The sequence below is a fragment of the Leucopleurus acutus genome (genome assembly GCF_964270905.1).
Source record: "Leucopleurus acutus genome assembly, chromosome: 21".
In the NCBI taxonomy this organism is placed as follows: domain Eukaryota; kingdom Metazoa; phylum Chordata; class Mammalia; order Artiodactyla; family Delphinidae; genus Leucopleurus; species Leucopleurus acutus.
The window spans coordinates 6,475,528-6,503,232 of NC_139163.1; the positions used below are offsets into that span (position 1 = coordinate 6,475,528).

The 27,705-nt window shown below is 41.3% G+C and overlaps 1 protein-coding gene across 1 annotated transcript in view; it reads right to left on the bottom strand.

The window, feature by feature from the left end:
- Positions 1-24,385: 24,385 nt before the first annotated feature.
- Positions 24,386-27,705, bottom strand: part of MCPH1 (microcephalin 1) — a gene marked incomplete at its 3' end in the record, with an annotated part of 293,369 nt that continues 290,049 nt past the window's right edge. Inside the window, 1 exon segment of the mRNA XM_082863622.1 lies at positions 24,386-24,568. Within this exon segment, the coding sequence (XP_082719748.1) occupies positions 24,386-24,568 (183 nt within the window).

Consider the following 27,705-nt stretch of genomic DNA (forward strand, 5'->3'; position numbering starts at 1 on the left):
TTTTTCTAGTAAACATGTGGATCATCAAACCTCTACTAGGTGATTTTGAAGCTCTTTAACTTCCCTTTGCAATGGCACCAGAACTGGGGAGAAGATTCTAGGAAGAGTATTGCCTTTGCCAGCAAAGAGCATTTAAACTGTGCTTTTGAGAAAGAGAATTCTTTTTCTTTGTCACCGTGCTTCACGTTGGCTCTGCACCCCCAGCGCTGACGGGGTCCCTCATGGCCCTGTGATTGTATCTGAGCATCCGTGCTGCCCTGGCAGGGGAGGTAGCCTAGACTGCAACGTCTTGAACTTACTGTATCTCTAGCTGGGCTAGAGGATGAGCTTAATGCAAAGGATACAACTCAGGGGCACCCATAAGGAAGCGATGAATGAAACCAGGTATGGGGGAAGGAGTGTGGAGCTAGCACTTCCTTTCTAGGGGCACCACCCAAAAGATCTTGCTAGTTTTTCAGCATTAAAGTTTTTTTATTGAGTTATAATATGCATACAGAAAAGTACACATATCATAAACATACAGCTGGAAAGTTTTTATAAACTAACCAATTCCATGTAATCAGTACCCAGATAACAAGGCAGAATTAGCAGCACCCAGCCCCTCTTATTCACTGCCTCCACCCAATAACCACTATCCTAACTTCTAACATTCTAGATTAGCTTTTTAAAGTTATTTTTTCAACTTATTTAAACTAAAAAGAGAAAACATTTCTGCCATCCCCACCTCTAGCAACTACCAATCTGTTCTTGGTATCTGTGAGCTTTATTTTATTTTATTTTTTAAGACTTCACATGTGAGAGAGCTCTTTCTGTATTTGCCTTTCCCTGAGTCTATATCACTTAGCATAATGCCCTCGAGGTCTATCCATATTGTTGCAAATGGCAAGATTTCATTCTTTTTTATGGCTGAACAATATTCCATTGTGTGTATGTATACCACATCTCTTTTATCCATCTATCTGTTGATGGACACTTTGTTTCCAGATCTGGCTATTGTAAATAATGCTGCAGTGAACATGGGGGTCCATATATATTTTTGAGTTAGTATTTTCATTTTCTTTGGATAAATATCCAGAAGTAAATGGCTGGATCATACGGTAGTTTTAATTTTAATTTTTTGAGGCCCTTCCATACTGTTTTCCATAGTGGCTGCACCAATATACACGCCCACCAGTAGAGGGCGCAAGGGCTCCCTTTCCTCCACACCCTCACCAACACTTGTTATTTTTGTCTTTTTCATAATGGGCATTCTGATAGGTGTGAGATGATACCTCATTGTGGTTTTAATTTGTATTTCCTTGATAATTAGTGATATTGAGCATCTTTACTTTTTTTTTTTTTTTTTTTTTTGTGGTACGTGTGCCTCTCACTGTTGTGGCCTCTCCCGTTGCAGAGCATAGGCTCTGGACACGCAGGCTCAGCGTCCATGGCTCACAGGCCCAGCCGCTCCGCGGCATGTGGGATCTTTCCAGACCGGGGCACGAACCCACGTCCCCTGCATCGGCAGGCAGACTCTCGACCACTGTGCCACCAGGGAAGCCCTATTGAGCATCTTTTCATGTACCTGTTGGCCATCTTTATATCTTCTTTGGAAAAAAGTCTATTCAGATCCTCTGCTCATTTTTAAATCATTGTCTGTTTTTTGCTATTAAGTTCTATCAGTTCTTTATATATTTTGTATCTTAGCCCCTAGTCAGATATATGATTTGCAAATATTTTATCCAATTAAGTAGGTTGCCATTTCATTTTGTTAATGGTTTTCGTTTCTGTGCAGAAGCTTTTTAAATTGAAAAATGTAGTCTCAGTTGTTTACTTGCTTTTGTTGCCAGATTTGAAAAATCATAACCAAGATCTATGGCAAGGAGCTTATCATCCATGTTTTCTTCTAGGAGTTTTATGGTTTTAGGTCTTACATTCAGTCTTTTATCAATTTTGAGTTCATTTTTGTGTCTAATGTAAGATAGTGGTTAAAGTTCATTCTTTTGCATGTGGCTGACCAGTTTTCTCAACATCATTTACTGAAGAGACTGTTCTTTTCCTGTTGTATATTCCTGGCTCCTTTCTCATAAATTAATTGACCATATATGTGTGAGTTGATTTCTGGGCTACTCTTTTAACTACTATATAACTACTAATACCTACTACTACTATATATAACTACTATATAACTATATGACTACTAATACCTACTCTTTTAACTACTGTAGCCTTGTAATATAGTTTAGGAGCATGATGGCTCCAATTTTCTTCTTTCTCAAGATTGCTTGGCTATTCAGGGTCTTTTATGGTTCCATACCAATTTTAGGATTGTTCTATTTCTGCAAAAATGCGATTGGAATTTTGATAGGAACTGCATTGAATCTGTAGATTGCTTTGCGGAGTATGGACATTCTAACAATATTGATTCTTCCATTCCATGTACGTGGAAGTGTCCATTTATCTGTGTCATCTTCAATTTATTTAATGTCTTGTTTTCAATATATAGATCATTCACCTCCTTGGTTAAATTTATTTCTAAGTATTTTCTTCTTCTTCTCTTTTTTTTTTTTTTGCGGTACATGGGCCTCTCACTGCTGTGGCCTCTCCCGTTGCGGAGCACAGGCTCCAGACGCGCAGGCTCAGCGGCCATGGCTCACGGGCCCAGCCGCTCCGCGGCATGTGGGATCTTCCCAGACCGGGGTACGAACCCGTGTCCCCTGCATCGGCAGGCAGACTGTCAACCACTGCGCCACCAGGGAAGCCCAGTATTTTATTCTTTTGATGCAACTGTAAATGGGATTTTTTTCTTAATTTCCATTTCTGGTATTTGTTATTAGTGTATAGAAAAAACAACAAATTTTTGTGTATTTTGTAACCCACAACTTTACTGAATTTTTTAGTTCTAATAGGTTTTTGATGGAGTCTTTGGATTTTCTATATATAATATGTCATCTGCAAATATTGAAGTTTAGATTCTCCTTTCCAATTGGATTTCTTTCACTTTTTCCTTACCTAATTGCTGTTGCTGGGACTTCCAATACAGTGTTGAATAAAAGTGGCAGGAATGGGTATTCTTGTCTTGTTCCTGATCTTACAGGAAAAGCTGTAAAGTGTTTTTGTATTGAGTATGCTATTAGCTCTAAGCTTGTCATACATGGCTTTTGTTATGTTAAGGTATGTTCCCTCTACATTCACTTTGCTGAGGATTTTTATCATGAACTGACTTTGTATTTTTTCAAATGCTTTTTCTGCATCTATTGAGAACATATGTTTTTCTTTTCCCTTCATTTTGTTAATGTGGTGTATCACATTGACTCGGTTGTGGATATTACACCATCCTTAAAACTCTGGAATAAATCTCACTTGATAACATGTATGATCTTATTGTATTGTTGAATTCAGTTTGGTAATATTTAGTTCAGGATTTTTACATCTATGTTCACCAGGGTCATTGGCCTGTAATTTTCTTTTCTTGTGTCGTCCTTGTCTGGTTTTGGTATCAGGGTAATGCTCGCTTTATGAAATGAGCTTGGGAGAGTTCCCTCTTCTTTTTTTTGGGAGGAGTTTGAGAAGGATTGATATTCTTTGAGTATTTGGTAGAATTCACCATTAAAGCCATCTGGTTTTGAAATTTTGACCGTTGGGAAGTTTTTGATTACTGATTCAATCTCCTCATTAGTAATTGGTCTGTTCATATTTTCTATCTCATTTCATGATTTAATCTTTGTAGGTTGTATACCATAGGAATTTATCCATTTATTCTAGGTTGTCTAATTTGTTGGCATATACAGTAGTTGTTCACGGTAATCTCTTATGATCGTCTGTATTTCTGTGTTACTTGTTGTAATTTCTTTTATTTCTGATTTCATTCATTTATGCTCTTTCTTTTTTCTTGATGAGTCTGGCTTAAAGGTTTGTCTATTACCTTTTCAAAGAACCAGCTCTTAGTTTCATCGATCTTTTCTATTGTTTTTTAGTCTCTATTTTTGCTCTGATCTGAAAGTGAGTTTCGTTAGCAGCATACAGATGGGTCTTGTTTTTTTTTATTTGTTTGTTTTGTTTTTTAATCCATTTAGCCACTCTTTTTTTTTTTTTTTTTTTTGTGGTACGTGGGCCTCTCACTGTTGTGGCCTCTCCCGTCGCAGAGCACAGGCTCCGGACGCGCAGGCTCAGCGGCCATGGCTCCACGGGCCCAGCCGCTCCGCGGCATGTGGGCTCTTCCTGGACTGGGGCATGAACCCATGTCCCCTGCATCGGCAGGCGGACTCTCAACCACTGCGCCACCAGGGAAGCCCCCACTCTTTCTTCCGATTGGAGTATTTAGTCCATTTACATCTAAAGTAAGTATTGATAGGTATATGCTTATTGCTATTTTATTGTTTTCTGGGTGTTTTTGTAGTTCCTCTCTGTTCCTTCTTTCTTGCTCTATTCTTTTGTGGTTTGAAGACTTTCTTTATTGGTATTCTTATATTCCTCTCCCGTTATCTTTTGTATATCTACTGTAGGATTTTGCTTTGTGATGACCATCAAGCTTCCATATAATAACCTATATTTATAAGTCTGTTTTTTAGCCGATAACAAGTTTGAATGTACTCTTAAGTTCTACGTTTTTACTCTTCCTCTCCCACGTTTTATGTTTCTGATTCACATTTTACATCTTTTTGTCTTGTGTATTCCTTAACTAATTATTGTAGTTATAGTTATCTTTACAAGTTTTGCCTTTATCTTTATACTAGCTTCACAGGTGATTAATTCACTACATTTACTATATATTTACCTTTACCAGTGAGATTTATACTTTCATATGTTTTCTTGTTACTAATTAGTGCCTTTACTTTTTCCCTTAAAGAATTCCCTTTAACATTTCTTGTAAGGGCAATTTAGTGGTGATGACTCTTTTAACTTTTGTCAAGAAAACTCTATCTCACCTTTAATTCTAAATGATAACTTTGCTGGATAGAGTATTCTTGGTTTGGGAGTTTTTTTCTTTTCAGCACTTTGAATCTATTGTGCTATTTCGTCCCATTCTGCAGAGTTTCTGCTTAAAAATATGATTATGGGGATTTCTTTGTATATAACAAGTTGTTTTTCTCTTTTTGCTTTATTTGAATTTCACCAGTTTTTCCAGTAATGTCCTTTTTCTGTTCCACAATCCAATCCAGAGTACCACATTGCATTTGCCTGCCCTTTTTTGGATTTTTTTAATTCACCAAATTTTCCCAGTTTTTCTCTATTAGCTTTTAGTTACATAGTCTCATAATTATTTTTGAATGTTTAGCTTTGAACAAAGTAACTTGTACTTTCTGGAATGAGCTAGTTCCTTATCTGTGGATAACAGATTAAGTTGCCTTATTATTTTTACCTAATGTAATTTTTTTTACCTAATAATTATTTTTACCTAATAATAATAATTATTATTATTACCTAAAAACCAGTTACAAGTTGGGAGGTACCTACTAAAAATGACAAGTTTCGTTTTAGGATAATTGACCTCTGTCTCTGTTTCTAATGGTAGTTAGGTTGCAGGGCCGATTACCTATTTGGAGTCTCCTAGTGTGTGATACAAACAACGTCATCTGCATGTCGGGAATATGCATCCTCCTATTTTGTATGTTAGAAGGAGAAACACTAAGCTACACTACATAACCTGGGCTTCCCATTCCTCCCCACTCTTATACTTTATTTGCATTTGTATTATGTGTTTGTGTACATGCTCAATCAAGAATATTCTTCACGCAGATTTAAATTTGGCTTCATATGTTTCTGTTTATCTCAGCAGATAAAATGGACTTATTTTTCTCTTCTTGAGAGTGACACACCCTATCAGAGCTTTTGTCCTTTTTAAAATTTTATTTATTTATTTATTTAGGCTGCTTTAGGTCTGCATTGCTGCGCACGGGCTTTCTCTAGTTGTGGCAAGCAGGGGCTACTCTTCTTTGAGGTGCACGGGCTTCTCATTGCGGTGGCTTCTCTTGTTGTGGAGCACGGGCTGTAGGCCCGCAGGCTTCAGTAGTTGTGGCTCACGGGCTTTAGAGCGCAGGCTCAGTTGTTCTGGTGCAGGGGCTTAGTTGCTCCGAGGCATGTGGGATCTTCTTGGACCATGGATCGAGCCCGTGTCCCCTGCACTGGCAGGTAGATTCTTAACCACTGTGCCACCAGGGAAGTCCCTAAAATGGACTTTAGAGTGAGCACTCTGATTTCTTTCTCTGCAGCTTAACTTCAATTTTATTATAGCTCATCCAGTAGGACAAAAATCACACTTAGACTTGATTACCAGTTATTATTAACTTGCAAACAAAAAAGTATAAATTTAAAGGTCGTTCCATTAGTCAGATCACTAGAGCATGGAAGGTTTCTCCCCAGCTTTCCTCATAAGTCACTGGACATCGTTCACAGTTAATCACTGGTGTCGCTAGTGCCATTTCTCCCTCCTCACCTCCCCGACTGATCTCTTTTTCTGTATGTCTGTAATCCAATAATAATGATCACATTGGCTAGAAATCGTGACCATATTGTTATAGTCAGTGTTTAAGGCCTTTCATGTTTTAAAACAAATATTGAAAATCATTTAAATTATTTTTAAAAGTGTTTTCCTATAAATAGCTTCAAAATTTCTGGAAGAAATAAGACTGTTAAGATTCAACCATACCATTTCTTGAATCGGTACTATTCGAATAATTTACGGGATTTAAACACATGGCTCTTTTTCTGTTGAAAGATACGTATTTTGGAAATGTTCCTTTCCCCCCCTCCCTTTCATTTTGTAACGAAAACACTCCCACTGGAGACAGACCATTTGAACGACCTACAGCTATGTGTGGCTAAACATCAGTCAGTCTTCTGTTCTACTAAAGAATCCCCGTGATAATTCCCCTTGTCATCTGCCAAGGGATGTCAGCAGCCATCCTGTGTAATGTTACTTCTTCTGTACTGATGACCCTCGATATGGGTCACGTGCCTTGACCTGTGACCATTTTGTTATCCGGCATCTGAGTGTCTTTCTGAAGCTTCATTTGAACAAGCACTGACACCTCATAGAACAGTTAGAAAGGACATCTCCCATTGTCTCTGGCTTTCAAACCTTTCATTAGGCATTGTTCAGAGGGGACAGTAGGCTTCCTCTCTTTCTTTATTTTCTATACCTCACACTATTACTGTTTCTCTTATCAAAACCTAAAGCCCAGATTTTTTAATGATTGTTTTTCTCTTTTTTGGAAATCCATGCCAATTTCTATTGTTTACCGAACAGTATATTACTTTCAGGTTTGCCTTCTCTGCCAAGAGCTTTGTTTATTATTTAATATTACAACAGCAAAATTCCTCTACTTATATCTTTCAAAACCCTGGTATGTCTACAGAGTTTTTATCATTAATCTCCTGTCTTAAGCAAAAGATCCATCATTCTTCTATCATTCTCTCATATTTAGTCGCCCTATACATGTTCTTGGTTAACTTCTTGTTTCTTAATCATTTCAATATTTTCTTACTCATTCTTCTTTACCCAATATTATTGAATTCAAAACCTATTTTGATCTCACCATGTACCACACTGGATCAGGCACATCACATCACATTGGAGAAGAGACACAGTCCATGCCTTCCTGGAGCTGACAGCCCAGTAAGAGAGATAGATGAGACTTACTTTTTTCATTTAGCAAACATTTGTTACTCCTTAACTCTCTAGTTGATTGTAGCTAACATCTCTAAAAAGGATACAAATAGCAACTACCTGAGGACTGAAAAGTAAACAACAGCAGGCACATTGAGGGGGAAATAAGAATTTGAAAAATGACCAGTACCAGTGAGTGTCCAGAAGTGTTTTTCTTTTTTCTTTTTTCTTTTTTTTGCAGTACGCAGGCCTCTCACTGATGTGGCCCCTCCCGTTGCGGCGGAGCACAGGCTCCGGACGCGCAGGCTCAGCGGCCATGGCTCACAGGCCCAGCCGCTCCGCGGCATGTGGGATCTTCCCAGACCGGGGCACGAACCCGCGTCCCCTGCATCGGCAGGCGGACTCTCAACCACTGCGCCACCAGGGAAGCCCCAGAAGTGTTTTTCTTTTATCTCCTGACTTTCACCTGAGTGCAGTCCGAGTTGCAGAACTACACAGCAGGTGCAGACAGCAAAACCTCCAAGAGAAACCCTATTTTTCTGGCCAGAGAACTAAGAAAAGGGGACCCTGTGAGCTGAAGGGGGCAGGGAGGATGGGGAAGCTGTTTTCTTTTTCTTTTTTTTTTTTTTTTGCCTTTTTTCTCTCTCGGCTCAGCCATAAAGCTAACTCGTCTTGCAGAGACACCTAAAATCCCAAGGGAAAACTATCTTTATGGTCAGAGGAACTGGGGAAAGAGGCCCTGGAGGGTCAGACTTTGTCAGGGAAATCCCAGAGAGAAGTGAGTTTGAGAAGGTCATCCCCCAATTCTGTGTAGGAATCTGCACAAGCCCCATGCTCATCCAGAGCTGTGAATGCACAGAACAGACCCAGTGAAGAATAGAAAGGCTTGGAAAACTGAACCGAGATAGAAAACACTGCCACTGAAGGCAGAAAGGACTTGCAGTCTCAACCTGACCAGGCTGACGGCCCGCTAAAATAGACCACACAAAATGAGCGTTCGCAAAGCACTCAAACAGGACCCAAGTCTCATATCACAAATACTTAATGTCTAAGATAGAAGGCAGAATTACTTAATACAAAAAACTAAGGAAAGTATGACCTCCTCAAGGGAAAAGACAATCAAATGCCAACAGTGAGATGACTCAGATGTTGGAATCTGTGGACAATGTCTTTAAGTGGCTAATTATAACCATGCTTGAGATAAACAAAAGGTACAAATAAGTTCTCAACAGAGAGAGAAAATCTATTTTTAAAAAGAACAAGATGAATATTTTAGGACTGAAAAATACAATGTAATACAATTTTTTTTAAAATTTACTGGATGGGCTCAATAGAATGGACACATTGGAAAGAGACACACTAGAAAATAATTAATTGAAATAATCTAATCTGAAGTACACAGCAAACAAAGATTTAAAACAAAATTAACAGAGCCTCAGGGACCTGTGGGGACAATATCGAAATAATATCTAACATTTATATCATTGGAGTCTCAGAAGGAGAAGAAAAAGATTGGTGCAGAAAAGATATTTAGGAAAAAGTTGGCATGCTTAAAACTTACCAAATTTGAGGGAAAACATAAACCTCAGTGAACCTCGATCAGGAAAAACTTGAAGAAAACCATGCCAAGACACATCATAACCAAACTGCAAAAAGAAGAAGGATGGAGTGGAAAGCAGGTAAGGGAGAAGAGGAAGGGGAGAAGAATACTTAAAAGGAGGAGAGACAGACTGAGAGGAGAGACACAGGGAGAGAGAAGAAGAAAAAATGAAAAACTATGAAAGCAGTAGATAGAAACACATTACATATAGATAAAAATTACATATGATGGAAGATTTCTCATCTGAAACCATGGTGGCATGAAGACTGTCAAACATCTTTAAAGTGCTGAAAGAAAAAAAAAAAGCTATCAATCCAGAATTCTATATGTACCAAAAATGTCCTTTGGAAATACAAAATACATTTTCAAATGAAAAAAGCTAGGAGCTATTGGCACCAGCACTTCTGCTCTAAAAGAAATGCTAAAGGAAGTTCTCCTGGCTAAGGGAAACTTGAAACTTAAGGAATGAAGGAATAGCAAGAGAAATTATAAATATCTGGATAAAGTATTTTTTCTTTAAGCTGCTTAAAATGTGTGTGATGGAAAGCAAGCAAACACTAGAACATTGTTTAGTGAGGCTGCCAATGTACATAGTTGTGATACATATGACAGTAATATAAAAGGGATGAGGCTAAAGGGACTGATATGCTTGTAAGGCGTCTATGTCTTGCTTAAAAAGAGAAATTAACTGTAACTGGACTATAAAGTGTGTATGTTGTAATAGAGTTACCAGGAAAAAATACGCAATAGGAGTTTTTTTAAAAGATAAATTTAAATGGAATAGTAATAAATACATTCAAATAATACATTCAAAAAGTGCAGGAAAGGGGGAGGATAGGAACAACAACTAAAACCAGGACAAACAGAAAACAAAATGATCAGCCTAAATTCAAACACATCCATCACATTAAATGTGACAAGTCTAAATGCCCCCAGTAAACGACAGAGGTTTTCATATTAGATAAAAACAAGACTCCATTATTACAAGAAACCCACTTTATATATGGTGATAGCTTAAAAGTAAAACTATGGGAAAAGTAATATCCAAACACTAATCCAAAGAAAGCTGAAGGGGCCAAAACAAAATACATAATGATAAAGGGGTCAGTTCATTAAGAAGACAAAACAGTCTTAAATGCGAATGCCCCTGACTACAGGGTATCAAAAAATATGGAGCAAACTCTGATAGAATTACACTGAAGTTTCAAAAACAACCAAAAAAACCCTGCTAGAGCTAATAAACGAAGTTGCAGGATAAAAAATGAACACACAAAAATGAGTTTTATTTTAATGCACTAGGCAATCCAAACAGGAAATTAAGAGAAAAAATCATTTATGATAGAATCAGAGTAAAATATTTAAGGATAAATTTAACCAAGGAGACAAAAGACTTGTACACTGAAAACTACAAAAATTTCTGAAAGAAATTGAAGACGTAAGTAAATGGAGAGAGAATGCACGTTCATAGATTGGAAGATTTAATATTGCTAACATGACAAACTACCCAACATTATCTACAGGTTCAATAAAATCCCTCCCCAAATCTACTGGCAATAGAAAAAAAATACATTAATTGGAATTTATCAAAATTGAAAGATTTTATGCATCAAAGGACACTATCAAGAAAGTGAAAAGATAGACATAGAATGGGAGAAAATATTTTCAAATCATATACTTGATAAAAAAATAAGTTAGAATATATAAAGAACCCCTGCAATTCAACAGCAAAAATCAACACAATTCAGAAATGGGCAAAATACTTAAATAGACATTTCTCCAAAGAAAGTATATAAATGGCTAAAAAAGCACACGAAATGGTACTCAACATCCCAAGTCATTAGGAAAGTGCAAATCAGAACCACAGTGAGATACCAGTTCACACACAATGGGATGGCTATTTTTTAAAAAAAGAAAAAATGAACCAGTATCTGCCAATAAGAATGTAAAATGTGCAGCCACTGTGGAAAAATGTTTGATTCCTCCAAAAGTTGAACAGAATTACCATATGATCCAGCAATTCTACTTCCAGGTATATATTCAAAGGAATTGAAAGCAGGGACTCAAATACTTGCACACCAATGTTGACAGCAGCATTATTCACAATAGCCAAAAGGCAACCCAAACATCCATCAACATATGAAGAGTTTTTTTAATGTAGCATATATACATACTAGAATATTATTCATTCTTAAAAAGGAATGAAATTTTGATATATGCTACAACATAGATAAACCTTGAAAACATTATGTTAAGTGAAATAAGCCAGACACAACATGACAAATATTGTATGATTCCATTAATATGAAGTACCCAGAGTAAGCAGTTTCCTAGAGACAGAAAGGAGAACAGAGGTTACCAGGGTCTATGGGGAGGGGAACCTGCGGAGTTAGTGTTTAGTGGGTAAAGAGTTTGTTTGCCATGATGAAAGAGTTCTGGAAATGGATGGTGGTGATGGCTGGATAACATTGTGAACATATTTAATGCCACTAAGTTGTACACCTATAAGTGGTTAAAGTGCTAAACTTTATGATATGTATTTTTACCACGTTAAGCAATTAAAAATGTTTTTAAATATGAGAATTTAAAAGAGATAAGTCTGCAATTAGAGATCTCAAGACCTCTCTCTTGGTAACTGATAGAACAAATAGACCAAAAATCAGCAAGGATGTAGAAGACCAGAAAAACATTACCAATCAATGTGATAAAATTGATAATTATAATTCACCCAAAACAGTAGAATACATATTCTTTTCAAGTGCATAGGAAACATTTACCAAGATAAACCATATTCTGGACCATAAAACATACCTTAACAAATTTAAAAGCATAAATGGAAATTATTCCAGTTGTTTTCTCTGACCCTAATGGAATTAAATTGGAAATCAATAACTGAAAAATTCCCAAATATTTGTAAATTAAACAGTGTACTTCTAAATAGCTAATGGGGCAAAGAGGAATTTTCTAGGGTAATTATAAAGTTTGAACTGAATAAAAATGAAAATGCAATATGGCATATTTGTGGAATATAAAAAACAAAAAAGCAAACTCAAAGCAGGAAGAAATAGTAACAATAAATGAAATTCAAAACAGACATTAGAGAAATTTGACCCCAAACTAGTTCTTTGAAAAGATCAGTAAAATTAATGAACTACCGACTAGGCTGACCGAGAAAAACATGAGAGAAAACACAGATTACCAATAACAGGAATGAAAGATGGGATCCCAGTATTGATTCCATAAACATTAAAAGAACAAGGGAACACTATGAAGAACTCTAGTCTCATAAATTCAACAATTTAGATTAAACAGACCAATTATTTGAAAGGCACAAGCTACCAAATCTTGTTCTAGAAGAAGTAGAAACTGGATAGTTCTATATTTATTAAACTGGATATATAGCTTTAAAAAATTTTTTTCCCATTTGGAGAACTCCAAGCCTAAATGCCCTGATTTACTGGTGAATTTTATCAATCTCTTCCAGAATACAGAAGAGGAAATATAACTTCCCAGCATATCTTACAAGGTATTATTCTGATGCAAAAGTCATATAAAGAGGGACTTCCCTGGTGGTTCAGTGGTTAAAACTCGACGCTTCCAGTGCAGGGTGTGAGGGTGCAATCCCTGGTTGGGGAACTAGGATCCCACATGCCACGCGTGGTGTGGCCAGAAAAAAAAAAGTCATACAAGGAGAAAACAAGAGAAGAAAACTAGATACCAGTATCCTTCAGGAACAGAGTCATGAAGTTCTCAGCAAAATATTAGCAAATCAAATCTGGCAATATGTCAAAAGGATAATATATCACAACCAAGTGAGGTTCATTCTAGGAACTCAAGACTAGTTCAACATTCAAAAGTCAATATAACTCACCCTATTAATAGAATAAAAAAGAAAACCCAAATAGTAATCTCAATAGATGAAGAAAAACATTTGGAAAAAAAATGAAAAATCAATGTAATTCATCATATAGAAAAAATAAAAACCATATTGTAATATCAATATATGCAGAAAAAGCATTGGTGAAGTTCAGCATCCATTTCTGATTTAAAAACCAGAAGCAAAAGGTTCCAGCAAACTAGGAATAGACAGTGCATTAGTTTTCTAACACTGCCGCGCAAAGTACCAAAAACTGTGTGGCTTAAAGCAACAGAAATTGTCACTTCATGCTTCTGGAGGCTAGTCTTAACCATTCTATGGAAGGATCCTTTCTTGCCTCTTCTAGCTTCTGCTGTTTGCTGGCAATCCTTGTTCTTTGGCTTGTAGATAAATCTGTCCATTCACGTGGCTCTCTTTTACCTGTGTGTGTCTATGTTTTCTTCCTCTGTATATGTGTTCAAATTTCACCTTTATGTGAGATGCTATAGACTGAATATTTGTGTCCCTTCAAAATTCATACGTTGAAATTCTGACGCCCAACGTGATGGTGTTTGGAGGTGGGGGCCTTTGGGAGGTGATTAGATCATGATGGCGGAGCCCTCATGAATGGAATTATGCCCTTAAAAAGGAGACCCCAGACAGCACCTTGACCCCTGCTGCCAAGTGCGACACAGCAAGAAGACAGTTGTCTGTGACCCAGGAAGCAGGCTCTGACCAGGAACCAAATCAGCCAGGACTTGGACTACACACCCTCCAGATCTGTGATAAATTTCTGTTGTTTAAGCCACCCAGTCTATGGTGTTTTTGTTATAGCAGCTCAAATGTACTGACATAAGGACATTAGCCATATTGAATTAGGACCCACCCTAATGACTTCATCTTAACTTGATAATCTGCAAAGACCCTATTTCCAAATAAGATCACACTTATAGGTTTTTGTTTTTTTTTAATTTATTTTTTGCTGTGTTGGGTCCTTGTTGCTGAGCGTGGGCTTTTCTCTGGTTGCAGCGAGCGGGCGCTACTCTTTGTTGTGGTGCATGGGCTTCTCTTGTTGCAGAGCACGGGCTCTAGGCGCACGGGCTTCAGTAGTTGTGGCACGCAGGCTCTAGAGCACAGGCTCAGTATTTGTGGCACATGGGCTTAGTTGCTCTGTGGCATGTGGGATCTTCCCAGACCAGGGCTTGAACCCCTGTCCCCTGCATTGGCAGGCAGATTCTTAACCACTGCACCACCAGGGAAGCCCCACACTTATAGGTTTTTAAGGTGAGTATTTAAACATATCTTTTGGGGGTGGGACATAATTCAACCTATAACAGAAGGGAACTGATCTTTGCAAACAAGCGAAGACAAAACAATGGAGAAAAGATTGTCTTTTCAACAAATGGTGCTGATTAGATACATATATAAAACCACTACATTGAACACCTTAAACTTATACAGTGTTATTTGTCAATTAAATCCCAATAAAACTGGGGGAAAATGGTGCTGGAACAACTGGACATCCACTTGCAATAAAATAAACCCAGACCCAGAAATTACACCTTTCACAAAAATTAACTCAATATGGATCACAGACCTAAATGTAAAATGTAAAACTATGAAAACTTCTAGAAGATAACAGGAGGAAACCTACATGACCTTGGGTATGGTGATGCCTTTTTAGATAGAACACCAAAGACACAATCCATGATTGATAAACTGCCCTTTGTTGAAATTTAAAACTTCTGCTCTGTGAAAGACAATATCAAGAAAATTCGAAGACCAGCCACAGACTAAGAGAAAATATTTGTAAAAGACACATCAGGTAAAGAACTGTTCTCCAAAATATTCAAAGAACTCTTAAATCTCAAAAGTAAGGAAACAGATAACCCAGTTTAAAAAAAATGGACCAGGGCTTCCCTGGTGGCGCAGTGGTTGAGAATCCGCCTGCCGACGCAGGGAACGCGGGTTCGTGCCCCGGTCCGGGAGGATCCCACGTGCCGCGGAGCGGCTGGGTCCGTGAGCCATGGCCGCTGAGCCTGTGCTCCGCAACGGGAGAGGCCACGGCGGTGAGAGGCTCGCGTACCAAAAAAAAAAAAAAGGACCAAAGACCATAATAGACACCTTGCCAAAGAAGATATACAGATGACAAATAAGCATAAGGTGCACCACATCATATGTCATCAGAGAAATGCAAGTTAAAACAAGGAGATACCACTACACACCTCTTAGAATGGCCAAAATCTGGAACGCTGACACCACCAAATGCTGGTGAGAATGTGGGGTAATAGGAACGCTCATTCATTGCTGGTGGGAATACAAAATGGTACTCACTTGGGAAGACAGTTTCTTACTACGCTAAACAGACTCTTAACCATGTGATCCAGCAGTTATGCTCCTTGATATTTACCCAAAGGAGCTGAAAACTTATGTCCACACAAAAACCTGCACATGCATGTTTTTATTTCATAATTGCCAAAACTTGGAAGCTACCGAAATGTACTTCAGTTAGTAAAAGGGTAAATAAACTATGCTACATCCAGGCAACGGAATATTAATCAGTTATAAAAAGAAATGAGCTATCAATCCACAAAAAGACATAGAAGAACCTTAAACGCATATTACAAAGTAAAATAAACTAATCTGAAAAAGGTTACATACTGTATGATTCCAACTTTATGACATTCTGGAAAAGGTGAAACTCCGGAGAGAGTAAAAAAGCAGTACTTGCCCAGGGTTGGAGCGAGGAAGGGGTGAATACAGAGCACAGAGAATTTTTAGGACAGTAACAGTATTATTCTGTATGATACTATAATGATGGATACATGGCATTATACAATTGTTAAAACCCATAGAATGTACAACACAAAAAGTGAACTGTAGGGCTTCCCTGGTGGCGCAGTGGTTGGGAGTCTGCCTGCTAATGCAGGGGACACGGGTTCGAGCCCTGGTCTGGGAAGATCCTACATGCCGCGGAGCAACTAGGCCTGTGAGCCATAAATACTGAGCCTGCGCGTCTGGAGCCTGTGCTCCGCAATAGGAGAGGCCGCGATAGTGAGAGGCCCGCGCACCGCGATGAAGAGTGGCCCCTGCTTGCTGCAACTGGAGAAAGCCCTCGCACAGAAACGAAGACCCAACACAGCCCAAAATAAAATAAATAATTTTTTTAAAAAGGAACTGTAATATAAACTATGGCCTTTAGTTAATGTTCATATTGGTGCATCAGTTGTAGTAAATGTACAACACTAATGTAAGATGTTAGAAATGGGGGAAATGGGCGGTGTGTGAGGGGATGTACGGGAACTCTCTACTTTTTGCTCAATATTTTTTGTAAATCTAAAAGTAAAAATTGTCTTAATTTTTGTAAATCTCTAAAACAATTTTATAGCATCTCATTTCTCCCCCCCCCCCCGCCTTTTTTCTTTAACCAAAATATAAAACAGGAACATAAGATTTACTAACATTACCTGTGTTCACTGCTGTCCTTTCTTTGTTAATTTTCCTGTCATTTAGGAGACTGGCTAATTTTGCTTTCTCCACTGTCAAAAATAACCACCAGCAGAGGCTGCTAGAGTGCAGGCATCCCTCTCAGGAGAGGCACCTCTATGCTGCTCTGGCTTTGCTCTGACTGCCATGGACATGCACCATGGGAAAGTGTTTAATGGCAGAGGTTTTTCAAAGAATTTAAAATCTGTGTGTATGTTCTATAGGGTGTCTTACGAATATTCTTGAAGCAAGGAGATAAATAGTCTGGATTGCTGAACGGCTGAAGTGAACTCACATCTTTATTTCTGGATGTTTATGTGTAAAGAAAGTTGAAAGAAAGAAAAACTATTTTCATTTTGTAGCCTCCACAGTTCCCAATCTAGCTAAGTTCTCAAGAAAATTAGGATAAATTTCACTTAAGTTAAATCACAACTGTAAGTGAGGGGTCCAGGTCTTGGCTTCATTTTTTTTTTACAAAGAAAATTCCCAGTATCGAGAGAGAAGAGATGACGATTTAAAAGCTTATTTTAAAAATACATTCCTCAGGACTATTTGATGAATTTGTAGAATCATTTTATTTTCAGTTCTTTCAATATCTGAGGAATGTCTAGAATTGCTAATAGGTTCATTAAGAGTTTCGTTAAACTCCCTCAATAAAATTCTGAATGTGATTTCACTTTATTCCCAGAGGTTATCCAAGAAAGGAAGTGGAGAATGTTCTTTTAGAAAACATGAAGTGGGAAAATGTTTAAAACTATTTATAGCAGCACTTAGCTGTGGAAATCCCAGACTCTACCATCTATTTATAGTTATTCTTTGGGTTAAAAGGGTGAAACCAGAAATCTTGAAAATGCTGCATGCTTTTATCCAGCAGTTGAAACTAATCAGCTGTCTTTTTGTGGTTATGATACCCAGATACTTACAAGAGTAATTCTGGAAACGACAATAAATATATCTTGACTAAGGAGGAAAAAACCTGTTTAAATCTAAAAGAGCGATGTTTTTCCTGAGTAAGTGATTCTTACTTGATTTTCTTGTGTTTCTAGTTTAGTGCAAGTTGGATTCTGTCTGTAGCATGTGGGCTTATCTAATGTAGAGAAGGCAGGAGAGTGGGCTTAGGAAGGAATTCCCAGCCCTGGTTGATTAATCTGAATAAAAAAGAAGGCCAGGTAAAGTTACCAAGGCTTCAAACAGCAGACTTGAAACATTCCTCTGAGGAATACCGGTTTCTGGAAATTCCACCAGACTGTAACAGCAAACTCTGGCCTCGAATATGGGACACAGGGTCTGCACATACACAACATGAACTGTATATTCTCTTGACCCTTAGGAGCTTGATGGTTGTTTTCCTAATATGTTCTTCTGGAGGAAAAAGACACGTTAGGAGGTTATTGCAGTGGAATGTCCAGAGCTCGTGAGAGGGTGGCCCAGGGCAGGTCAGGAGCCTGAGCTGGGAGGTCTTGCCAAGGTGTTCGAGCGCTACGAATGAACTTCCAACCAAAAGGAAAACTTTGTCTCAATCATAATGTGGCCTTTGGCTGTGGATACAAATCTTAGAGATAATTTAGAACGAATTCGTACAGCGGTGGGTAAACAACAAGGTCAGGTTCCTGCCTCAACTTTCTTTGCACACGCCTCATACGAAATCCCACCCAGCTGGGAATTTCTTAATCATCCCTAACGCAAACCTGTAAGCAGAACTTTTGCAGAACCCAATATGCTTTCGGGTCAACCACTTTAGACAGAAAAATCAGGCTTCCAAAACGCACGGAAGCATTTCATCTCCTGTGGCCACGTTTTATCAAAGTCCATCCTGTTGCCCAGGCAGCGCATCCTGGTATCACCTAAGAGCAAGGTCAACACCTCCCTGGGACCCTGACGTGTCCATGCCTTTTCATCCGGAGGATAAACCTACCCAATAACTTCTTCCTCATCCACCTACGTCGTGATCTCATCTTTTCAATTCCCAAAGCGGTAGTTGCTAAGCCGTCCACTTGTCACTTCACCCCATGCTGCCTTATGCCACCTCTGGCGCCACTGTGCTTTCTGTCTGTTTCCTGCGGCCACTGTGCTTCCTCTGTGTCCACCTCTGGGACCCCAGCCTCAGCGACCTCATTATCTGCCGTTGAGGACTTGCCTGATTTCCCTGGAAACTCCATATGCTGCCTTCACCAGAGGGAGACTGGGGGACAAGTCAGGGCCCTGGGAGCCTCACCCTTTTCTGCCATTAATTCCAAGTGATTCTGTACGATCATTTCACCTCTCTAAGTCTGTTTCCTCTCGTTTGAAATGAAGGTTTGGGCCAGATAATCTCTGAAGTCGCTCTGCCTCTAAAAGGCTTCATTCTCTCCCCTCTTGACTAAACTCCGAGGACCAGTGGATGGACCATCTGACTTACACCTTCCACCCGTCGTGCAGGAAAAAACCTACAAGCCCACCCCCAGATCAAAGTATTGTAAGAGGGTCCAAGTGGGTTAATGAACCAACGGAAGGCCTCACCGAGAAGCTGCGGTGTCCCTGAAGGGCCGAGGAGCTGACCTTCCTGTGCATTGAACCTAAGTCTTGTTTCCGAACTTGGATGCGAGATGCACGTAAAGCGTCTCACCCAGAGGCGTCGCAGAGCAGCTCCTCGGTAGATGGAGCCGTGCCTGTGATAATGGGCCTTGTCCTTGAATCTCGGCCACTCACATCTGCTTGACTCGGCCTCGTCCTGTCGGCACGAGCAGGCTGGCCTTCTGCAGGGCTGGTCGCGATGATTCTTGGTCATGGTGGGGCGGCGTCCAGGTGGCCAATGGGTGGAGTCAGAGGGGTGTGGGAAGGCAGGCCTGGGGCCATGGGGGGGGGGGTCTGGGGTCCTGCAAGCTGAGGTCCGAGAGCCGCCTCCCTTTCCACCTGGATCCCAGCTGTGCTCACTGGTGATGGCCTGGGGGACACAGTTCCCAGCTACGAGCGTTGCCGTCCAAGGTCCCTGGGTCCTCATTCTTCATTTACTGTGACAGAACTTTGGAGAAAGAGACCTGGGGACCAAACAGACCCCTCCTGACGATGGCCAACCTCTGGGCATGGTCGCACCCTCCCCCTAACCTACTATAGCAGCTCCCTTGTCCCCTAGCCCAGGGTCGGGGGTGTACCTCCCGTCTCTCCTGTTGCAGGCTGACGAGTGTCTCTGAGTACCTTGGGTAATATCATTTTGACGGGGAGAGGACGGGGGCGCTCACAAGGCTTGATCCCAGTCGCAGCTTCAGAAACACCCAGGGAAATCCTGAGGAGTCCAAGTGTCTCAGAAGCACACACACCCCGTGTCATCCAGGCCTTATAACCCAGTCCCTCCAATCCTGACACCCTCCGGGTATCGCATGTCAGCTGAGGGAATGCACAGTCATGGTCATTTTCAGTTTCTTCTGGAAGGTCATCAGTTATTCTTGTACCATGAATAAAAGACACTGCAAGAAGGAATCATTTAAAAGTGCACATGGTGGAGGGGGGTTGCTTCTGAATCTCTGGGACTGGAGCCCAGGCACAGTATTTTTTGGGGGGTGAGGATGGGAAATAATCTCAGGTAACTCCAAGCCACAGCTAGAGTTGAAATTCACTACCTTAGCATTATGACAAGACAACAAATGATTCAGCTCTCAATCTTCTGCCCTTGGCCTCATTCCTGTTTAATCTCCCAACAAATCTTGTTTCATGCTGGATAGATGTTTCACGTATTCTACCCTGGTGGATGTTTTGGCAGAGATTTTGATGGAATCACGTTGTATACTGTACCTCAGATCAAAGTGATTGAATAATACCACCGAAGCAATCATGAAACTACCCTAATTTTATATGGGAAATTTGATTATGCACGGTGCTTAAATATTTGTGACAAAACTCTTTTGTGCGCTCAGATAGGAAAGCAGTTTTTTGTTTGTTTGTTTTGAATCAACAAGCAACCCAGTACAGCTACGTGTCATTGGTAGGGATGGCGGAAGCCTGGTTTAGAGTTGGAGTCAAAGTCTTAGCTCATACAGAGGGGTGGTTTGCACAGCACACGGAATCTTCCTGTATTCAGGCATGTTTCATACAAAGGAATGTGGTTGGAGGCTATGCAGCTGTAGGCCTTGAATCGCTTGGGGAACGGCACGTGGTCAGCAGAGGATAGAGAGAGGTTGTCTACTAAACAGAATAAGATCACTTGTCTACCATATTTTTCATAGACTCAGAAAGGATTCCTTGCTGAGTTTGAGTCCCAGGTTTAAGCCTCCCCTGGGCGATCATTTGGAGTCAGGAGTGGTAGTTATTTCATGAGGTCCTGCTGGGGCGAACTTAAAGGTTCAATGGCACCGTGGGATGGTGGGGAAATTGAGCACCAAATAAACACAGCACAGCATCCATCTTCAGACTTCTTGGTTGGTCTTGGTGAATGGGTTTTGTGGTCCTTCAGTGTCTGTTTGCAGACTCTGTGTTTACTGTCAAGTATTTGTGCTGTCGAGGGTTGCCTAGTCATGAAACTTTGCATGGATATTAAGATGCTCTTTGAGGAATTCAATCATGTAAGGATCCATCCAGCTGGTCCTTAGAGATTTTAATCCAGAAATCCTGCAGCCTCCTCAGATTTACCTAGTATTCAAATTCATGTTCTTTCCTCTAAGCCTCTTTATCCTTGTATCCTCCCTAGTTGATGGGACTAAATTATCCCTCTATCCACCGAGAATCCCGATTATCTAAATCAGGCAATCAACAGGTCCTATCGATCAACCCTCCTTCAAGACGACTCACTAATCTCACCCTTCCTCTCTCTTCTCTCTGTCGCTGCCGCAGCTCAGATGCTCCTAATCTTTCCACGGCAATAACCTCTTGGGTTTTCACCTCTAGTCTAGCCCCACCCAAGCCATCCAACGCTCTCCTATCAGAATGACCTGCCCCAAACACAAATTTGATCACACCATTGTTTTAAAACTTCTGGCGACTTTCCAGTGCTTACTAAATTACAAACTTAGCGTGAAACACCCAGGGTATCACTCACTCATTCCATCTAGTCTCCGTTTCTGGCATCATAATCATCTTTTCTGCATCTTGAACCCTACAATCTAGTCTATGTAGATGGATACATTATTTCCTGTAAGTGTCATGTAATTCCATCTATATGCCTTTATCAATGCTGCTTCCTTTTTCTGAAATGGCCTCTACACCATCCTCCCTCTGTCCAGAAATCCCATTCCCATTTTCCAAGGCTAATTCAAGGGCCATCTGGCCTATCACGCTCCCTCCTCCTTCATCCACTTAATTCCTATCCTCACTGTACTTTAAATGCAACTCTATGTGATAGACTTAACTATCAGTAGTTATCCTGGTTTATGACTGCCTCAGATGCAAGGATTCTATCTATTTTTTGAAAACCCATCCCAACTAGGTGTTGTGTGTGCGTTTGCTTAGCCTGGGAAACTGGAGGAGACCTTTGTTTGTTGAGACAGAACTCAGTGAAACTTCAAATAGATCCCTTGGCTTTACTTCCTACTTTTGTCACTTGGAAGAGTTTACTCACAACTCCATGAATTCCTACCAGACACTTATCAAAAAAGCAACAGGCTGTTTTCCAGGGTGGTTAAAATTGAGCCCAGTCTCTTAGACTTTCCACAAACACAGCATGGTACAATAATTCTGAGGTTCTGGAAGAAAGATTCTCTGGTGAGTACATTGTACTTATTAGGACAAGAAAACGGAGGAAAAAACGTGAAAGATTTTCAGAAGGAAGGATTGAACTCAGAAAGGGTTTCTGGTTAACCACTTTAACCGGGGAACTCAGAGAACTATGACATTCCTGTCTCTGAATATCACTGTTAGCCGAAGATTTATTACATTTGAAAGCAGTAAATAATGGGACATATTTCTTAGCGGGCTGTAGAGTTACAATTGTGAATGTGAGATTCGACACTCGACTTCCTTCACCAAATCTCTACAGCTTAGTTTTACTCTATTAATGTAATTCAATGTAGATGGGATCTTCTTTACATGATTTTAACTTTCCTTGTCTGATTTTTTTTTTTTTTTTTTTTGCCCATACTCTTGAGTTTGAGAATCTCATGCATTTCACGGGAAGTGTGCAGTCCTATAAACTTTGTTTTTGTTGTTTTTAATCCTCGAGGGATAATTTGTCTGGCAGACGTATCATTATCTGATTCGTTCTAAATCATCTCAAAATTAGTATTTTGGTTTGAGAACATTACGTGACAACAACTGAATGTATTGAATTGTTTGCAATTCTCCCGTGTCCCCTTTTCCTTCAGAAGCGTTATTGGTTACCGTGGTTTAACTGGTGCCTGCTGGTAAGGCATCTCAAGTGGGCTCTGCAGGAAGGAACGTGCACACCAGGCTTGCTGAAGCAACCGTTTAGGGCTGGCACTCTTGTGATTTGCAATTGTGCTTTTCTTGAGCCAACCCGTGTTCCCTCCTCCAGCAATTCCTCTGTTACGGAGATTTCCTTGGGGGTGCTTGGGAGTCCCCTGTGGCTGCAATGCAGATCCCATGCGTTTATTTCACGGGCGGGAGAGGAAACAGGAGGCAAAGCACCATGAACCTGAAGTAACTGGTTCGGGAAGCACCCCTTCATCCCTAAGGAAAGGGTTCTCGCACATCGCCGGTCTTTGGAAGTTTGTTTGGAAAGAATGTGGCTTGTGGAATCAGCCTGGTGGGATCTGAATCTCCCTTCTGCCACTGAGGCGTGGGCGCCCTCGGGAGGCGGTTTCACCCACAAGGACAGACATTCCTTCTATGACGTGGGTCCCTTCCATCTGTGTCCTCAATCTCTGAAAAAGCAGTTGGCTTTTCAACTTCGCTGTGAATTACTTTACTCAGGCGAGTGATGGAGATGGTCAAGGAATGCAAGATTTGATTAGGGAATAGAAATCCGGCCATGGCAGGCTGACCAGAGTAGGGTGGTGACTTTAGTCCCCACAGAGCTGCCCAGGGGTGGCGGCGGGAGGGGTCTCACAAAGGGAACCGGGGCCGGCCCAAAAGGACTCCGATTTTGCAGGTTTGATCAGGTGCCTCTTTGCGGGTGGCATCACTAGGTTCAGTAAGTGCTGCAAGCCAACGCTCTCCACTCAGCCCATTTCCCCTCCCTAGATTGTTCCAGTCTTCTCAATCCAAAGCTTGCCTTTCTTCCCATAGAGGGAGAAGACGAGGAGAGAGGAGAACTAAGTCTCCCCTTGGGTCTTCGACCCCCTTCCTCCCCATTTTATCTGTGTGGTACCTTCTGGTGCACCAGGCACCGAGGGCTTCCCTGTCTCTCTGGCGAGTGCTGCTAGGAAGCCGGGATGCAGGACCAAGGATGCGGTGTATGAAAAACACACATGCTTCACATCATAACCTTTCATCCACTTAAGCTTCGGAAGAAAAGGCAACGGATGTCTCTGAGCTGGTGTGGAGCCCCTCACCACTATTTTGGACTTGATGAGAATTGGCAGATGGGATGGACATAGCTGAACAGATGCACTCAAGGCTTGGACCCCACGCACAAATAAATATGCAGAGAGTAGCACAGAGGCCCCAGCTAAGACCTTCAGATCCCCTCCCAACTCTGTGAGTCTAGGGCTAACAGACCCCTCACTACTTTTCTGGGCCTCCCTGGGAGCAGGGGACTCCTTTTCCTTCCCTGGCTTCCCCACCATGCCGGGGGCACCCCCAGAAGTCCTAAAGCCCATTTCTGAGGAGGCAACTCAGTAGTTGAGAGTCTCAAAGCCAAGTCGACTGGTGGCTCCCCTATTACCGTAGTTGCCCAGACCTGGGGACTCGCAGAAGCTCTGGACCAGCAGCCTTCTCGCTTCTCTTCGCAGGCCTGAGTCACCGCTACCCTCAGGGGAGCCTCCTGGTAGCCTCAGCCCCCCCCCCACCGCGCCGTGGGAGGGGAGGTCCTGGCTGTGGTGGTCCCGTCGTCTTTGCTTCGGTGGAGGTTGTCAATTTCGCTGGCATTCCCACCCATTCCCCATCGCAGCTGCACTGCTCCCCGGAACCCTCGGCCCAGGCACCATTCACATGCCACGTGAGCCTCAGTGTACCTCTGGGGAGGATGTAGAAGGGGCTACCCACACTCCAGCCTGAAAACCCTGTGAAGGCATCCATCCTGGCTAGATCCTACCTGGGTCCCGAGGCCCACACCTCTCCCCGGCTGACCATGGCCCCCCAAACACCAGGAATACCCCAACTCTGGAACGCTTTCCTCCTCTTCACTTGGCTGCAGAAGTCCTCATTCCTCCCCACACGCGTTTCTTCTGCCCTCTCCTCTCTTCCCACAGCCTCAGGGGCCAAGTCTTAATCCCCACAAGGGGTGTCATCCCAGGGGTGCCCCAAACCGGAGTCCACCTGACACAGGAAGAGTTTCAGCTAACACCGAATACTGTGAGTGGGCTCTGAACACTGGACAGGGGCCAGAGGGATGGGGCTGAGTCAAGTGTTCCGTGGCTCCCAATCCTTATGTCCTTGGAGGTTCTAGGAACTGCCCTGTGGGAATTGACATTCCTCCTTCCTGCCCCAGGAAGGGAGGGCTCTGGCCCCCTACGGCAGTCTTTGCCCACTGGCTGACCGCCCGGCAGGCCCCTGGGGCTCCCCTTGCTCTCTTCCTCTTCCACTCCTCTTAAAGGCTGGGGGAGACCTCCAGAGATAAGTGCCCCTTCCTTTGCTGGAGACCACAGACCTTCCCTGCGCTGTGAACAGTGCTCACCCCTTTTGGAGTAGGTCCTACAGTTCCCACACCCTTTCCTTGGACCAGTGGTCAGTTGAGGACAAAATCCAAATTGCCTGGCCAAAAACGAAACGAAAAAAGAATGGAGGAGACAGAGCTGAAGACTGGGTTAGCTGACCTGGTCCTGTGAACTATGTCTGTGTTGTAATATGGTTAAGAAAAGTGGTTGCTCCACAGCGTTATTTCCTATTGTAAATATATAATACCTCAGTGATGCTATGGATAATAGTTATATAATGGTAGGACCAGGAAGCAAGTACCAGCTAAGACAGTGTTTCTGTAGAATTCCAAACACCTGACTCACAAACTCATAACACACTGTAATTTGGGGACTGTTGGCGTTTTGTAACTAGTAAGATGCAAATTCAGGTGATGTCTTCTGAGTCACTTTTACGTCAAGAAGGTGTCTGGAGGTACTGTCTGTCAATAAGGATAGCATCCAGCTGGTCAGTAAGACTTGAAAATTTACAACCATGTTTTGTGGTTGAACCGCAAAAATAAGAACCGATGAAATAAGAACCTTGTGGTAAAACCCACTGGTCCAGGAGTTAAAAACAAATTGTCAGCCAAAATTACAATGTCAAATTGAATAAAACAACAGATGATTTGGTTTAAATTTTAAAACAGTTACAAAGGAATCAGTTGGCTGGATGGAGAGAAAACGGTTGAGGAAAGTTTTCATTGTGAGAGCTGAAGGGTTGCCCCATGCTACCAGCTGAAAGAATGAATGTTTTTCTGGCATCATCTCCATTCAAGTACAATCACAAAGTATCTTTTTTTTTTTTTTTGGCTATTAAAAGATCTGAGCAGTCTCCCTGCGGTATCTGAAGTGAATACCAGAGCCGGGCCACACCAGCACCCCTGTTCCCCAGCACAGGGGCACCATCAGGTCCTTACACACGTGCTGCTCAGGCAGTGAGGGGGCAGTTGGTATCGGGGGAAGGGAGATACAGCTGCTCTTTTGAGGAGACTGAAGGGAGAGAAGGAGGTAACCATCTAAAGTCCATTTTCCCTGCTGGAGCTTTTAAACTGGGTGCAGATTTAAAAATTAACCTAAAATATTTTAATAATGAGGGATGTATCAAATGTTATAAATTATAGTTCCCGGTAGGGAAGCCTAAGGAATCGTTGCTTTCGTTTCCTTTTTACCCTAGCCTATCAAAAAGAGAGCCACTTGCTTTCTCTGAATAGTCTAATCTATCCTAAGCCCCCATGGAAAATCTTGAGGCTTGATTTACTAACTCTAAATTCTCTCTGCTTTAGTTTTTCATCTGCTTTGGCATTTCATTTATTTCTCTTCACATCTCTGGAAGATAGATGCATTTTTCTATTCTTTTAGTGGTTCCCTTTGAAACGTTTTATATATGCTTCACAGTCCAAAGTTAATGGCTATCTTACCATCCTCCTGAGTGGTACAAGGATTTGAAGATGCTTTGGTTCCACTGTCCACTGCTTCCACCTTACGTGCTATGGGGATATCATATTGTGAATGTTTTCGTATTTCTCCGGTTTTAACCTTGCTGACTAGGTTACTATGGTCATTAACTGAATGTGTGTTTGTTTACCCATATGTTTACCATTTTGTTTACTTACCAAATCTTTCATCTTAGACTTTCTCCCTGGGATTGTCTCGTTCTTCCTGAAGTACACCCTTTGTATGTTCCTTCCCTGAGTTTTTTGGGGGTAAACGTTCTCAATTTCTGAGAGTGTCTTTAGGTCTATAATGATTTTCTAGCACATTGAAGATATTCTGCTTCCTTCTGGCTTCCATTGTTGCTCTTAAAAAAACTGTTGTCGGCCTAATTGATATTCTTTGGTAGATAATCTGGTTGATTTTGTAATCTTGTCTCTGTCTTTGATGGTATATAGCGTCACTGCGAGATATCTATGCATGAATTTATTTTCCTTTGTATATTTTAGTGCTTCCTCAATTCTGGAAAATTCCTGGCCATCATTTATTTAACATCTTTTTTGGAGTATAATTGCTTTACAATGGAGTGTTAGTTTCTGCTGTATCACAAAGTGAATCAGCTATACATCTACATATATCCCCATATCCCCTCCCTCTTACGTCTTCCTCCCACCCTCCCTATCCTACCCCTCTAGGTGCTCACAAAGCACTGAGCTGATCTCCCTGTTCTATGGGGCTGCTTCCCACTAGCTATCCATTTTACATTTCATAGCATATATATGTCCATGCCACTCTCTCACTTCGTCCCAGCTTAGCCTTCCCCGTCCCTGTGTCCTCAAGTCCATTCTCTACGTCTGCGTCTTTATTCCTGTCCTGCCCCTAGGTTCTTCAGAACCGTTTTTTTTTTTTTTTTTTTAGATTCCATATATATGTGTTAGCATAGGGTATTTGTTTTTCTCCTTCTGACTTACTTCACTCTGTATGACTGACTGTAGGTCCATCCACCTCACTACAAATAACTCAATTGCGTTCCTTTTTGTGGCTG